The 15,000-nt window shown below is 42.5% G+C and overlaps 1 protein-coding gene across 2 annotated transcripts in view; it reads right to left on the reverse strand.

Moving 5' to 3' along the window:
- LOC138960346 (coiled-coil domain-containing protein 33-like) overlaps positions 1-15,000 on the reverse strand; it is a 57,738-nt gene that overhangs the window by 39,750 nt on the left and 2,988 nt on the right. For both annotated transcript variants that reach the window (XM_070332224.1, XM_070332223.1), the window contains exons 2-5: positions 3,945-4,208; positions 2,007-2,139; positions 1,309-1,520; positions 347-508 (exon numbers count right to left, since the gene is read on the reverse strand). In XM_070332224.1, coding sequence (XP_070188325.1) covers positions 347-508; positions 1,309-1,520; positions 2,007-2,139; positions 3,945-4,145 — 708 coding nt within the window. In that variant the 5' untranslated portion in view covers positions 4,146-4,208. The remainder of the gene's footprint in view (positions 1-346; positions 509-1,308; positions 1,521-2,006; positions 2,140-3,944; positions 4,209-15,000) is intronic.

Here is a 15,000-nt window from a genome sequence, read left to right on the forward strand (position 1 = left end):
AGAGAGAGAGAGAGAGAGGGAGAGAGAGAGAGAGAGAGAAAGAGGGAGAGAGAGAAACACAGAGAGAAAAAGAGAAACAGAGAGAGAGAGAGAGAGAGAAAAGAGAGAGAAACAGAGAGAGAGAGAAACAGAGAGAGAGAGAAACAGAGAGAGAGAGAGAGAGAGAGAGAGAGAGAAAGAGAGAGAGAGAGAGAGAAGGGGGAGTAGACATAGACAGACACACAGACAGATACACAGATAAAGTACCTCCACGCAGAGCCAGAGGCCCTTATTTGCAAAATCCGTCGCGTTCGTCCCCTAGGCCTTTTAACGACATTCTCAAAAAGTCTCATATCTAATATCTGACCTCTGTCTTTTTGGGCGGCGGAGGCCTTGGTGTCCTGCCTGTCCTTGGGCTGGTGGAGGCCTCCCTGTCCAGTGGGGGTCTGGCTGGCGTCATGATGGGCAGTGTCTCGTGCATGCCCAAGTTACACCTCATCCTGCCGCAGTGCATCTGAGACTTGTCCACCTGCACGGCGAACAGGCACAACACCGTTAAGTTTGAACACCGTTAAGTTTGAACACCGTTAAGTTTGAACACCGTTAAGTTTGAACACCGTTAAGTTTGAACACCGTTAAGTTTGAAGGCACGGTCCTTTCCGTGGAGACAATTCGACTCTAATCATCTCAGATCTGGCCAAAAGTTTACGCAGGATAAGATCATCCCTCCACTTGGTCATATACCAAAATTCAACACCCTCACAGCTACCTTTGCAGAGTGAGAATTTTTCTGATGAAATAATTTCGTAAAAAGCCATTCACAGAACTAGAAATTTAGAAGAGGGAAAGAGATTGGGTTGCAAAGTTAAAAACAACTCGGAGCTGCAAAAATGGTACAGGTGGGAGATGGCAGGACATGAAGACATGGGACGGAGGTGAGGGAGGGGGTGGCGTGGGGGGGGGGGGGGGCAACTGATAAACCAGGTATGAGGAGACGAGGAGGCCACTGAATGTGGAAGGGTGTTTCTCCATCAGGCAGGTGAGAGTTGTTAAACAGAAGCGGATTGGGGGGGGGGGGGGGCGATATAGTTTTGTCAATAATACCGAATGGCTCTTTTGAACTCATCCGACTTCACGCAAGCATTTGTTGCGGGGGGGGGGGGGGGGAGTGTCAGGGGAGAGGCCATATCACAAAGAGGCTTTACTCAGAGAACCAACCTGAACCACACGTGGTCATTATTTGCCGAAGAGCCATATCATAGAAGACGAAGCCAAACTTACAACAACAACAACCCAAAACGTTTGTCAAAGCGAAACAAAAGACTTGACCTGTGCTGTTCTGAGGAGGGACACGATGCCGTCGTAGCGATAGATGTCCTGGCCAGGGGAGGCGGAGTGGTTGGGTCGGGGGGCGTTGGTGCGGGGATAGATGGCGACCTTGCCCTCCCCCACCTTCTTCCCCGAGCCTTCGCTGTTGGGGGGCAGAGAGAAGGCCTCCACCAGCAGGTACACGTCGTGGTTCTTGTCGTTCTTGCAGAAACCTATTAGGTGGCACAAGGTGAGATGAATTAAAGTGAAAACACAGGAGCAAAAGCGCTTCACCAATATGTACCTTTGCCAACTTTGTTTCTGTTTCTGTATTGAACCTGGTTTGTGTGCAAAGAGAGATTTTAATTATACATTATCAATGTTCGGTGCACGTAGTCAGGGAATTTGGATATTTTTTTCTAAAGGAAAGATGTGACACATTTTGAACATTTTGTAGTTTATTTTATGAAAAACTTGCTGTGCCTAAGATCTCTGACATCTCTTTTGATTATGAGAAGCAGAAAAATCCATTTTCCAGTAAAATAAAAACGGTCAGAGCTCATACTATTTTTTTCCTCTTTCAGATTGAACAGTGCAATGTTGATTTCCATTTACAGTCTAGATGTCCTTTAAATGAATAACATGTAAAAACAAATCAAATTGTTTTGATTTTGCGAGATACTGACTAAATTTGGACCACACACACGCAGGCTACCAACCTTTTGGCAGTCTGAAGGTGAACTTTTTGTTCTGGAAGTTGACGACCTGGTCCTTCTTGGACTGCACCACGACGTCCGTCAGTGCCTCGTGATCCTTGGCGAACACGTCCTGTGGCCATCTGCGTAACTCCACCTGGTGGTACCCCGTAGCACAAATCGGTGCCGTTAGATATCGTTTGCATGCATGACATTTGGTGTATGCGACACTGGCATATTGTTTCCTTGACTTTCTCGTGCAGTAACTTACAGCCTTACCCTAGAGTAATTCTGGTAAATGGATTTTGTACAGTCATCTTGATGAAGGAACTCTCAGAGGTTTAAACAAGTCGCGTAAGGCGAAATTACTACATTTAGTCAAGCCGTGTGGAACTCACAAAATGAAACTGAACGCACTGCATTTTTACACAACGACTGTAGTCCGCCGCTAGTGCAAAAGGCAGTGAAAGTGACGAGCCTTTTTATCGCGGTAGCGGTTGCGCTGTGCTGCATAGCACGCTTTACTGTACCTCTCTTCGTTTTAACTTTCTGAGCGTGTTTTTAATCCAAATATATCATATCTATATGTTTTTGGAATCAGGAAACGACAAGAAATAAGATGAAATTGTTTTTAAAACACTTTTCGGAAATTTAATTTTAATCATAATTTCTACATTTTTAATTTTCAGAGCTTGTTTTTAATCCGAATATAGCATATTTATATGTTTTTGAAATCAGAACATAATGAAGAGTAAAGTAAAAGTAATTTTGGATCGTTTTATAAATAAATAATTTTATTTACAATTTTCAGATTTTTAATGACCAAAGTCATCAATTAATTTTTAAGCCTCCATGCTGAAATGCAATACCGAAGTCCGGCCTTCGTCGAAAATTGCTTGGCCCAATTTTCAATCAATTTGAATGAAAAATGAAGGTGTGACAGTGCCGCCTCAACTTTTACAAAAAGCCGGATATGACGTCATAAAAGACATTTATCGAAAAAATGGAAAAAACGTCTGAGGATATCATACCCAGGAACTCTCATGTCAAATTTCATAAAGATCGGTCCAGTAGTTTACTCTGAATCGCTCTACACACACACATGCACAGACACACAGACACACACACACACACACACACACACACACACACACACACACACACACATAAAACTTAGGTTTTAGTCACGTTTGGCATAACCAATCTACATTAAATGTACACAAATTAAAGTTTGCCATTGACAAAAAACAACAAGAGGAATATATAAGATACTGGACAAAAGAAAAATCAGATACATATTCCAGACTTAAGTTTTATTCTATGATCAGTAAATCTTACGAAATGCAGTCATATTTAATACAAATTAAGAATAATAAACACAGAAAGATGTTAAGCAGATTAAGGACTAGCACACATTGTCTAAAAATTGAAAGTGGAAGACATCAGAATATCCCTAAAGAAAATCGTCTTTGTATTGAATGCAATGTCATAGAAGATGAAATACATTTTCTAGATAAATGCAATAAATATGTTAAATTAAGGGATGAATTTAAAGAAGATGCTTCACATATCAATATGAAATATGCTAACAAAAATCCAAGTAACTTATTCTTAGAAGACGAAGTTCAAGTTCGTCTTGGCAAATTTGTTACGGATTGTTTTAGCATTGTATAATGCATTATTTGTTGTTTGTTGTGTCAATAACTTTACTGGTTCATGACAATAAACATTATTCTATTCTATTCTATTCTATTCTACACCACGACCCTCGTCTCGATTCCCCCTCTATGTTAAAACATTTAGTCAAAACTTGACTAAATGTAAAAACCAACTTAGCATGATAAATTTCGATGTGCTAATTTTGTATCATCCCCTCTGTCCTCCCAACAAAGTAACCTCAACACAACCCCGTCCTGACTTTCACTGCTAACATGCACGAACCACCATCAGCTTAACTCATACCTTGGAGTAGTCTCTGGTTGCCAGGCTCTGCACGGTCATCTTGATGAAGTAGCGCCCCGTGTGGTTGAACTGCACGTCCAGGATGTCCACGTCGTACTCCAGCACCTTGTTCTCGATGTTGGTGGGGCGGGGAGTCACCGAGCCGTCCTCATAGCGACTGGTGCCTCGGTAGCTAGTCATGCGACTGGCTCGGTAGCTCATCTTGACGGTTTGTGGATGCCGAGGCCCTCACAAGGCTGTGGGGTTTTAGTTGAAGTCAGTGTACTGGAAAAGAAAAGGCGTTTTGCCTGCATGTACCAGTGTGTGTGTGTGTGTGTGTGTGTGTGTGTGTGTGTGCGTGCGTCTGTGTGTATGTGTTTGTGCGTTGTGTGTGCTTGTGCCTGTGTGTGCGTATGTGTGTGCGTGTGTGTGTGTGTGTGTGTGGGGTTGTTTGTGTGTGTGTGTGTGTGTGTGTGTGTGTGGGGTTGTTTGTGTGTGTGTGTGTGTGTGTGTGTGCGTGTGTGTATGTGTGTGTGTCCGACTTGGTCAAAAATATGGATCAAGTGCATGAATCGAATGAAAAAGAAGATCTGTTTGTAAACCATTTATGTTTTAAATGCCATATAACCGTAGACTGCTTGATCTCATTGAATGAATTAAGAGGATAACTATTTCTTGAAAGCATCATAATCTCTTCCTGTCCTGTTATGCTTTAACAAATTCAAGAAAGAGAGAGAGAGAGAGAGAGAGAGAGAGAGAGAGAGAGAGAGAGAGAGAGAGAGAGAGAGAGGGAGAGAGAGAGAGAGAGAGAGGGAGAGAGAGAGAGAGAGAGAGAGAAAGAAAGAGAGAGAAAGAAAGAGAGAGAGAGGGAGAGAGAGAGAGGGAGAGAAACATTGAAACATTGAAACATTGAACTTTATTACAGGAAAGATAGCATTAGGTCCGTAGGACCTTTCTTACAGCTAGTCCTGATCTAAGCAAAATGGTTATAATCGAAATGGGAATACATAGGAACAAACTTTTTATGATGAAACGCAGACACACGCAATAATAGTAATATAAGAATAAGATCATTTTTTATCGACATGTGATATACAGATATACAACCATACATTATCAGAACATACACACACACATATATATACACGCACACGCACACACACACAGAAGATCAACTAACTTATAAGGCAAGCCAACATAACACGACACACTAACCAAATAAAGGATCAGGTAGCAAAGTTTAAAAAAAAAAAATAAAATAAAAATAAAAAAAAAAAAAAAATAAAAAAATAAAAAAAAAAAAAAAATAAAAAATAAAAATAAAAAAAAAAACCCGTTCATGACCTAATATATACCATCTTAGATTATGAAGGAATCACCATGCCAGTATAAAATGCAGTAATACTATCTTAGATACTAGAAGGAGTAATACACGAGAATGTATTCTTATCACACCAAGTTGACGCAAGACACATACATGCACATTTTCAGAAGGATAAAAGGCACACATACGTTTGAGCAACCAGGCACATTACATTAAAGTGATGTTTGAATGTATTTTTGCAGATGTGTTTTGAATGTTTTAAGGTTACTGGTCGATTTTAAGCATGTAGGTAGGGAGTTCCAGACATAAGCTCCCGAGTATGAAAGACTAGTTTTAAATATGTCAATGCGTGGCTTCGGGCAGGCCAGATTATGCTTGAAAGTGGAATACCGAGAAGGTGTTGATTGAAACAAGTGAGTTAGATATTCGGGTGCTTGGTCATGTAGGATCTTGTGCATGAAAACTGATTTATTAAATAAAAGCTGTTGTTTAAGTTGAGGTATATTGAGGGCTGTCAGTTTTGCGTCAGTAGTTAGTGATGGGTCAGGCAGAATGAGTTTAGCTGACCTACGATGACGAGAATTTATAGTTTTGAATAATGCATCACTACAGCCATCCCAGATGACAGAGGCATAATCAATGTGAGGTTTGATGTGGGCGTTGTAGAACATTTTTCGGGCGTCTAAAGTTATGACTGACTGAAGTTTTGAAAGTAGGAATAAATTTCTTGAAACGCGTTTACACAGATGTTCAATGTGGGAATGCCACCTAAGAGAGAGAGAGAGAGAGAGAGAGAGAGAGAGAGAGAGAGAGAGAGAGAGAGAGAGAGAGAGAGAGAGAGAGAGAGAGAGAGAGGGAGAGAGAGAGAGAGAGAGAGAGGGAGGGAGAGAGAGAGAGAGAGAGGGAGAGAGAGAGAGAGAGAGGGAGGGAGAGAGAGAGGGAGAGAGAGAGAGAGAGAGAGAGAGAGAGAGAGAGAGAGGGAGAGAGAGAGAGAGAGAGAGGGAGAGAGAGAGAGAGAGAGGGAGGGAGAGAGAGAGAGGGAGGGAGAGAGAGAGAGAGGAGAGAGAGAGAGAGAGGAGAGAGAGAGAGAGGAGAGAGAGAGAGAGAGAGAGAGGGAGGAGAGAGAGAGAGGAGAGAGAGAGAGAGAGAATTGAATTGAACTTTATTTTACAAGGATTTAGATTTAAGGCTACGCCTTTTCTAATTCTTACAATCTGTCCTTGGGACGCATAGACACACAATTATATATTAAAAAAATAAAAAATAAAAATTAAAAAAAAATTAAAAAGTTAAAAAGTTAACCAACAAAAGGAGGTCGGAAAACGTGATAATAAAGATGACGATGATGATGATGATGACGATAATGATGATGATAATGATGATGATGATGATAAAGACGAGGCATGAAGAGCATACATATGTGGTTATTCATAAAATCAAATGCATACTATGCAGGTAATTATAAATACAAGCTGGTGGCAATCGAACATGTAGCAATAGAGTAACAAAAATATGTTCAGAAAATACAATGCACAGCATATTTTTTGACGTAATACTAAGTTTGGTAAGTCAAAAGGCGTTAAACTACTCAGACATTAAGTGGTTTTTTACACATTTTTTAAAACTTTTTAATGACTTTAGGTGCTTAAAGGATGATGGAAGTGAATTCCAAATTGAAGTACCCGAAAAAGCAAGACTGGTCTTATACAGGTCAATTCGTGGAATTGGTGGGATCAAGTTGACCGACCCATATCTGTGGGTAGCTTTATTAAATAATGATGTAATGTAAATCGGCACTTTACCGTGATACAATTTATGCATGAACATGGCTTTGTTTAACTTGAGATGCTTTTCCAGTGGAAGAAAGTTAAGCATTTTTAATTTCATATCTGTTGAGGCATTATCCTTTACGATGAGTTTGGCCGAGCGACGATAGAGAGAGTCTAACTTTTTCAAGTGGACATCACTGCTGCCATCCCAGAGCGTCGAAACATAATTAATGTGAGGCATTACATGAGCATGGTGGAACATTTCCAGAGTCCTTCTGTCGGTATATTGCTTTAACTTGGATAGGAGGAAAACGTTCTTGGCTACTTTCTTGCAAATCTGCTGTATTTGTGCCTGCCACTTGAATTCACAATCAAGAATTACCCCTAAAACGCGATGCTGTTGAACTTGTTCAATTGATTGCGTACCAATAGTAAGATTTAGTTTGAGTGGAGAAATCTGATGTTTTTGTCTGGTTGCAATTACCATACTTTTAGTTTTTATTGGATGGACAAGCATAGCATTAGCACTACACCAGTTATTTACATCGTTTAAAGCTGTTTGAAGGGAGGACTCTATTACTGTAACAGACTTTCCACTTGAGTGAAGAGAAGAATCGTCAGCAAAAAAATCACTTCTTACATTACTGTCAGAAATGTGCAGTGGCAGATCATTGATATACAGACAGAACAAGATCGGCCCAAGCACTGACCCTTGAGGCACCCCGCATTTCACAGTCTCCTCAGTAGATATTTTACAGTTTAGGGCAGTATATTGAGATCTGTCCTGTAAATAGGAAGCAAAAAAGTTACACACTGAACTGTTTCTGAGATACAACTGTAATTTCTTCAGTAAAATTGAATGATCAACAAGATCAAACGCTTTTTTAAAGTCGAGAAACACAGCACCACTGATTTCAGATCGGTTTGTTGCAGACAACCAGGTGTCGCATAGCGTGGAAAGGGCGCTGTGACGAGAGTGATTTGTTCAAAAACCAGATTGAAATTGATCAAAAAGGTTTCTGCTTTCTATGTACGCGAGCAAATGTTTGTGAATGTGTTTTTCCAATGGTTTGGATAAAATGGGTAATAAGGAAATGGGTCTAAAATTATTTGGGTCGGATAAATTTCCGCCTTTATGGAGTGGAATTACTTTTGCTCTTTTTAGTAAACTAGGTACAGTATTTTGCTTTATGCAGAGATTATACGCATAGGTGAGTGGCTCCACAATATATGGTAGAGCTAATTTGGCCAAGTAAGGAGGAATCTTGTCAGGACCCATGGACTTTTTATTCTCAAGGCCTTCTAGCGCCTTACCTACCTCATGCACTGCCATGTCTGGAATATTAAAAAAATCGTCCGGTTTACATTTGTCATTGCAAAAATCATGTAATTTTGTGAGAGAGACTTCAAGGTCAGAATCAGGACTGTCGCATTTTGCAGATTCATTTAGCCTATTGGCAAGGGACAAAAAATGGTTATTAAAATCTTCAGGGGAGATGGTTGTGGCAGACCGATTTGAGTTCTGTTTAGATTTACCTAATATGTTATTAACAGCACGCCAAACAGTTGCAATATCTTTCTTGTCCTCGATTAATGTATTAAAGTAATTTGCTTTTGCTTGACGTGTTAATTCTGTCACTTTATTCCTTTGTTTCTTAAAATCAGACTTCATGTTGTTTGCTTTGTAAAAATCACGCAGGGACATGGCTTCTATAATCTGTTCCGTCAACCATGGGGGAAGAGATGGATATTTCACTCTGTGGTGACGTAGTGGGGCATGCTTATCCACTATAGGATAAAAAATATCTAAAAGGGCGCCCAACGCTTCGTCAGCAACAACATGATTAAACACAGAGGAAAATGGTGCTAAACTGAGATCAAAGAAGAATTTAGTTTCATCAAACGTTTTAAAGCTTCTATATTCAATAGTTGTATGGCCCTTGTGCACCGGCTTAGGTAACTTGAACGACCAAGAACAAAATACTGAACAATGGTCACTGATGCTTGAAGGTACAGTTTTCACGTTTGACACCATGGAAGTATTATTAGTGTAAATGTGGTCAATCAACGTTGATGTTGTATCAGTCAATCTGGTTGAGGTGTTCACAAGTTGATGGAATCCAAAGAGAGATGTAACTGAGCGCCAGGCTGTCTGGGTTTTATGCAAGTCTATGTTAAAATCACCAAGTAACAAAACATTGCGATTATTACATTTGATGTTATCCATCAAATCAATAAAATCGTCAGACCAAGCTGAATTGGATGCGGGATTTCTATATACAAAACCGAGGAGAAAAGAATTCGAATTTTTATAAGAAATTTCAAGCCAAAGGCATTCAATACTTTTCACTTCCAGATCAGCCCTGCGCTTAACAAACTTTGCAATGGAATCATGGACATAAACAGCAAGACCAGTATGTTGTACTTCCATACTGTCGCGTCGGATAACAGAATAGTGAGGTATCCGCAACATATCATCACAGATGCGTGAGTCCAGCCTAGTCTCTGAAATCCCAAACAAATGGGTTATGGGAGAATGTTGATTTAATAACACGCAGAGATCAGGAATTTTGTTCAAGAGATGATAAATGTTTAAGTGTCCGATATTCAGTCCTGCGGCTGGAGCTAGTGCCGACATGCTTATAAATGTTAAGAGTACACGCAGAAGCAGACACAATCCGCACACACTGGACGTTGTAGAGTGAAAGTTCAAGATTTGCTAGAAAAGGCAAAGTCCTTGTCGTCTACGAATTACACAATAGAGTTCTAAACAATGTGCTACGACGGGTCGATCAGACGATATGGAGAAGTGCTAGAACCGAAGGGAAGGAAACACACTCTTTCCTCAGTGTCCACGTCACGTCACACAGACAGGCAGTCCGAGTACAACGCAAGGCACAACTAGAAACACAGGTATAGTCACTGCACAAGGTGCAAAAACGCTTCGAACTTTATCGTAAGATTTTAAGCGTAACACAAGCTCTAGGTTGTATAACACTACAAGAAAATTGAACCAAATAATGTTTGTCCAAGGCGACCCGGCGATCGCGCTCACACACACACACACACATACACATACACATACACATGCACTCACGCACAGACACACATACATACACACACACACACACACACTAGTTGCTGCATTTGATGCTGTTTGTGACTATGCACGGAGCAGATACAACGCTCAATACTGTTAAACAAACTGAAATATTCCGACCAGTCCGAAGGTCACCTAACTTACACAGCCTTCAGTTTTAAGCTTTTAACACATCAGCTGAGTTGAAATTAAATTCAGCAGCTGAACTGCATTTGCACTGAGCTGTGACGACAGGTGCGGCAGTTGGACACGGTCAGCAGACTGGCTGTAGACAGGTGGGTGTCCGGGGGGAGGGACCGCAAACTGCTGATGACTGGTAGGGCGAATTTGCGGACAGGGGCGAATGGGCGGCGCAATTGCGCTGCTTGCGTATTGCCAAATTGGTTGCGTTGGCGTGGTCACTGCATGCGCCAGTTGACCGACAGACTCTCGTGTAGACTGGGTGGGCGGGTAGGTAAATGGAGGGGGCAGGTTAACAGGGGTACGGGTGGGAATAAGTGAAGGGTAGTGGTGGGAGGACGGCGGGGGTGGAGGTGGTGGAGGGTAGGAGTGGGAATGGTGGTTTGGGATGGAGCGTGCACCCGTGTCCTCATTAGAGTGTCTGTGTGGAGGCTGCTTGCGACGAGAAAGGTCGCGGTTGTCCTGGTCATGGTTCTTTGCTTGATGAGCGTCATCGCTGGAGCGGCGGTCCTCTTTCAAGTTGGGTGTGTCGGCATATTTGATGTTAATAGCCAGTTTGGCAGTGCCCTTTGCGCTGGGGTGAATATGATCGCTGTAGAGCGCCAATCTCGGTGCACCACTGCTCGCAGTGAAGCTGCTGGAGTTGTCTACGAAGACAGCATCGAGACGTCGGCAGGCAGCTTCCAGGTTTCTATTTGAGGGAAGGATGGAGTTATTGAAAGTGTGTCGACCTTTTGCTGGCAGGATGGAGCTGAGACAGACTCTGGCATTAGGAAAGACTTTGCGGCACAGTCCAATTATGTCGGCCCACTCTTTCTCCGACACAGGTCCCATCTTACAACTGTTGACGCCAACATGAACAGTCACACGATTCACTGCTGCTGAAGGAGATGTGGCATTGCCGTGCAGCCATTTGCACAGGTCGTACACTGTCATACCAGACACGCATACTTTTTGCAGAATCTCACCCTTTGGTGCCAGTCGTTGTGGGTCGACATGCTCGATGACAGAATCGCCGATCAAGAGCATGGTTGACTGGCCGGCAACCGAAAGAGTGGACAATGTTTCTTGGGGTGATGTTGGTTTCTGTCTGTCCACACATTCAGCAGGGTTTTCCTTAAGTGGGTGGACCGACTGGGACTGGGAGAGTCTGGACTCGCTGGGGGAGTTGTCATCGGATAGGGCGGCAAAGGAGTTAGTGGTGGGGACAGCATACATGAGAGGAGGGGAGGGAGGAATAGCGCTCCCAACATAGCGAGGGCTTTGTTGCACACAGTTCTCTGTTGCAGAGAGTTGGCAAGGGGGAAGTGTGGTCCGGGTGGCATTGCCATTGGCAGCAGTTACAGTTTGAACTGCTTGAGAGTAGCTTTTCTTTGATTTAACCTCACGGCGCGCTTCCTGCAACTGGCATTTTATGCTAACATTTTCGTTTTCGAGACAGGTCACTTTGTTTTTTAGGACTGACAGTTCTTCTGCCTGTTTCTCGAATTTCTCTGAAAAGTTTCTCATCAGAGTGTTTTTTACTTGCATCTTAGCGTCTTCGATTTGACTTATTTCCGCTTTACCATCCGACAGCTGTTTTGTGGCATTTACAGTGTCTTGGAGGATGCAGTGGATGGCGGAAATCTCATCCTCAACCTGAGATAGACGACGCCACACTGCAGGTAGAGCATTGTTGGCAGGCCTGCCCCTTGAGCTGCGTGCATCGTGTCGCGTTCGGCTGCGGGGCGTGAGTACAGACCTCTTAGACAGAGTGCTGCGCGGCGTGGCGTGGCCTGTGGTGGTTGCAGCGGTGTCTTGATGCGAGGGGATGGGGGTGGGGGTGAGGGTGTCTGAGACAAAGAAAGGAGGAGCGGTGTCTGTGGGTTTGGGGGAGGCAACGGGAGGAGGGGTAGAAGTTATGGGGCACTTGTCTTCCATGGTTGAGCGGAAAGAGAGGGGCAAGTTACACAATGACTCTGTAAGCTCTACATGATCGTTGTTGTCATTGTATTTTGCTAACAGCTTCTCCACAAGGTCGCACTCAGCACTCCACATCGCGCACCCACGGCCCTGACACAGCAGCGTGCCGGCAGGTGTCACTGTGAAGTACAGCGTGATTGTTAGGAATTTCTTGTTCTGTACTTTGAACCGCAACACGGTTTTTGCCAGTTCTGGTGGAGTGACGTTGGGTGTTTCAAAAGATGGCACAATGACTGATTCAATAACTGTATTGTCTTTGTCGAAATCTTGGGATTTAAATGAAAAACTCCCTCCTTGAAAGGAAGAATAGCGCAGAAGGAGAGCGCTTCGCCACAATACGATTTCATGCTCTCCGCAGAAAAATCTTTTCTGATTGGGGCACAGGGTTGGGATGAGCTTGGCTGATAGCTCCGTGCCTACGGAGGACGCCATGAATACACACACGCAGCACACTATAGTACTACACACACTTCACAGCACATTTTCACACTCGCCGGGGCAGGCACAGAACTTCACATATGTTGCATCACGACGGCTGGGCAGAGGATGGATCCCGCAGATGGGATTACACCATCGTTGTAATGTTACCACATATTGACAGTCCGCGGGCGTCGGTCCATTCAATTTTCACTGACTTGGAACAAAGGAAACGTGTTTGCACCACTGTTTTACACCAAAGAAGGCAACATTTTGCCAAACACTTTTCACAGACAGGTACAACCCATCTTTAGGTGCCCGCACAAAAAAATTCACAATATTGGAGAAATTATACACGTCGCTAGAATCCTTCGAGTGCGGAGCCGTGTAGACACGTCTTGCCCGGTCGGAGAGCACACAGGAGAGAGAGAGAGAGAGAGAGAGAGAGAGAGAGAGAGAGAGAGAGAGAGAAAGAGAGAGAGAGAGAGAGAGAGGGAGAGAGAGAGAGAGAGAGAGAGAGAGAGAGACAGAGACAGAGAGAGGGACAATGACAATGACAATGACAAATCTTTATTTTTCGAGGGTGACAAGAATAAGCATAGATATGCTTTTTTGCATCTGGCCCTCGCCCTAAAGAGGGACTAAACTATTTTACTATAACTATGACTAGGGAAAAAAAGGTTACATAAAAACATTAATGGTAGAACATATAAGTTTATGTACATGAAGCGCATTATGTAGAAGCATTGTAGATCATAAGGTAGTGTTCAAAATTGGGTGTAAAGCAATGAAAATAAACGGAAAGTAACCCAACAATACATTAGCTCAGCAAAACAATGTATTACAGAGCCAAATCTTCGTGATTTTGTCACAATAAACCATAATTCCAATAATGAACAACTGTATACAAAGAAAACATACCAATCAAGTTTATTTGTTCATAGAGTTCATTAAATGGAAAGAATATTTGGTTCTAAAAGAATCTGTGTTGGTGGATTGCCGCAGGGCGTCCGGAAGAGCGTTCCAGAGGCTGCTTCCTGAATAAACAAGACTTGATTTAAATAGGTCTATCCTAGGAAGAGGAGTGTTTAGTTTTATAAAGTGGTGCGAATTCTTCAAAGAGAACTTTGAGCAAATGGTTTCGGGTGCATTTTCTGTCATAATTTTATGCATCATTATTCCTTTGTTGTAATTCATTCTTGACTTCAGAGGTAGGACCCCTATGTTGATGTAGTCTGAGTCGGTGAGAGTAGTCTGTTTGAGTAATACTACTTTTAGAGAGAGAGAGAGAGAGAGAGAGGGAGGGAGAGAGAGAGAGAGAGAGAGAGAGAGAGAGAGAGAGAGAGAGAGAGAGAGAGAGAGAGAGAGAGAGGAGAGAGAGGAAGAGAGAGAGAGAGAGAGAGAGAGAGAAGAGAGAGAGGGAGAGAGAGAGAGAGAGGGAGAGAGAGAGAGAGAGAGAGAGAGAGGAGAGAGAGAGAGAGAGAGAGAGAGAGAGAGAGAGGAGAGAGAGAGAGAGAGAGAGAGAAAGAGGGAGAGAGGGAGAGAGAGAGAGAAGAGAGGGAGAGAGAGAGAAAGAGAGAGAGAGAGAGAGAGGGAGAGAGAGAGAGAGAGAGAAGGAGAGAGAGAGAGAGAGCGTGAGAGAGAGAGAGAGAGAGAGAGAGACTCAGACTCAGACTCAGAACTTTATTACAAAAGGATAAAGGTTTTAGGCAAAGCCTATTCTTCCAACCTGTCCTTTATACAACACATAAAGACAGACGGACATAAAAAATAAAAATTCAATCTATAAGATACAGAATTACATTGTATGGATTGCAACACAATGTGCATTTAAGGAATTATATAGGGAGAACTCAAAAATTACAAAATTACATTGACACAGCAGTTAAACCTTTCATTTTGAGAATTAAGTTGCTCAAATCAGCTACACATCCGTTAACACTAGTACAAAATGTTCAACAAAATAACAATCGAACAAGACATTTCATTCACGAATGATGTGTGAACGTGACTGTCTCTTAAAAATTTTCACTGAAGTTGCATTTCTTATCTGTTGGGGGAAGGAGTTCCAGAGAAACGCTCCCGAGAAGGCTAAGCTCGATTATGCGAGGTATAGGAGGGATGATTTTTTGGGACCCATATCTTTTTGTGGCATGTTTGAAATGTGATTGCAAATATTTAGGACAGTCGTCATTTAGAATTTTATACATGAACACAGCCTTGTTTAACGTCAACTGATCTTTCAAGGGGAGGAAATTCAGGAGCTTTAGTTTATCATCCGTGGACCTATTCAATTCATGCAGAATATTTTTTGCAGCTCGGCGA

The sequence above is a fragment of the Littorina saxatilis genome, linkage group LG2 (assembly GCF_037325665.1).
Source record: "Littorina saxatilis isolate snail1 linkage group LG2, US_GU_Lsax_2.0, whole genome shotgun sequence".
Classification (NCBI taxonomy): domain Eukaryota; kingdom Metazoa; phylum Mollusca; class Gastropoda; order Littorinimorpha; family Littorinidae; genus Littorina; species Littorina saxatilis.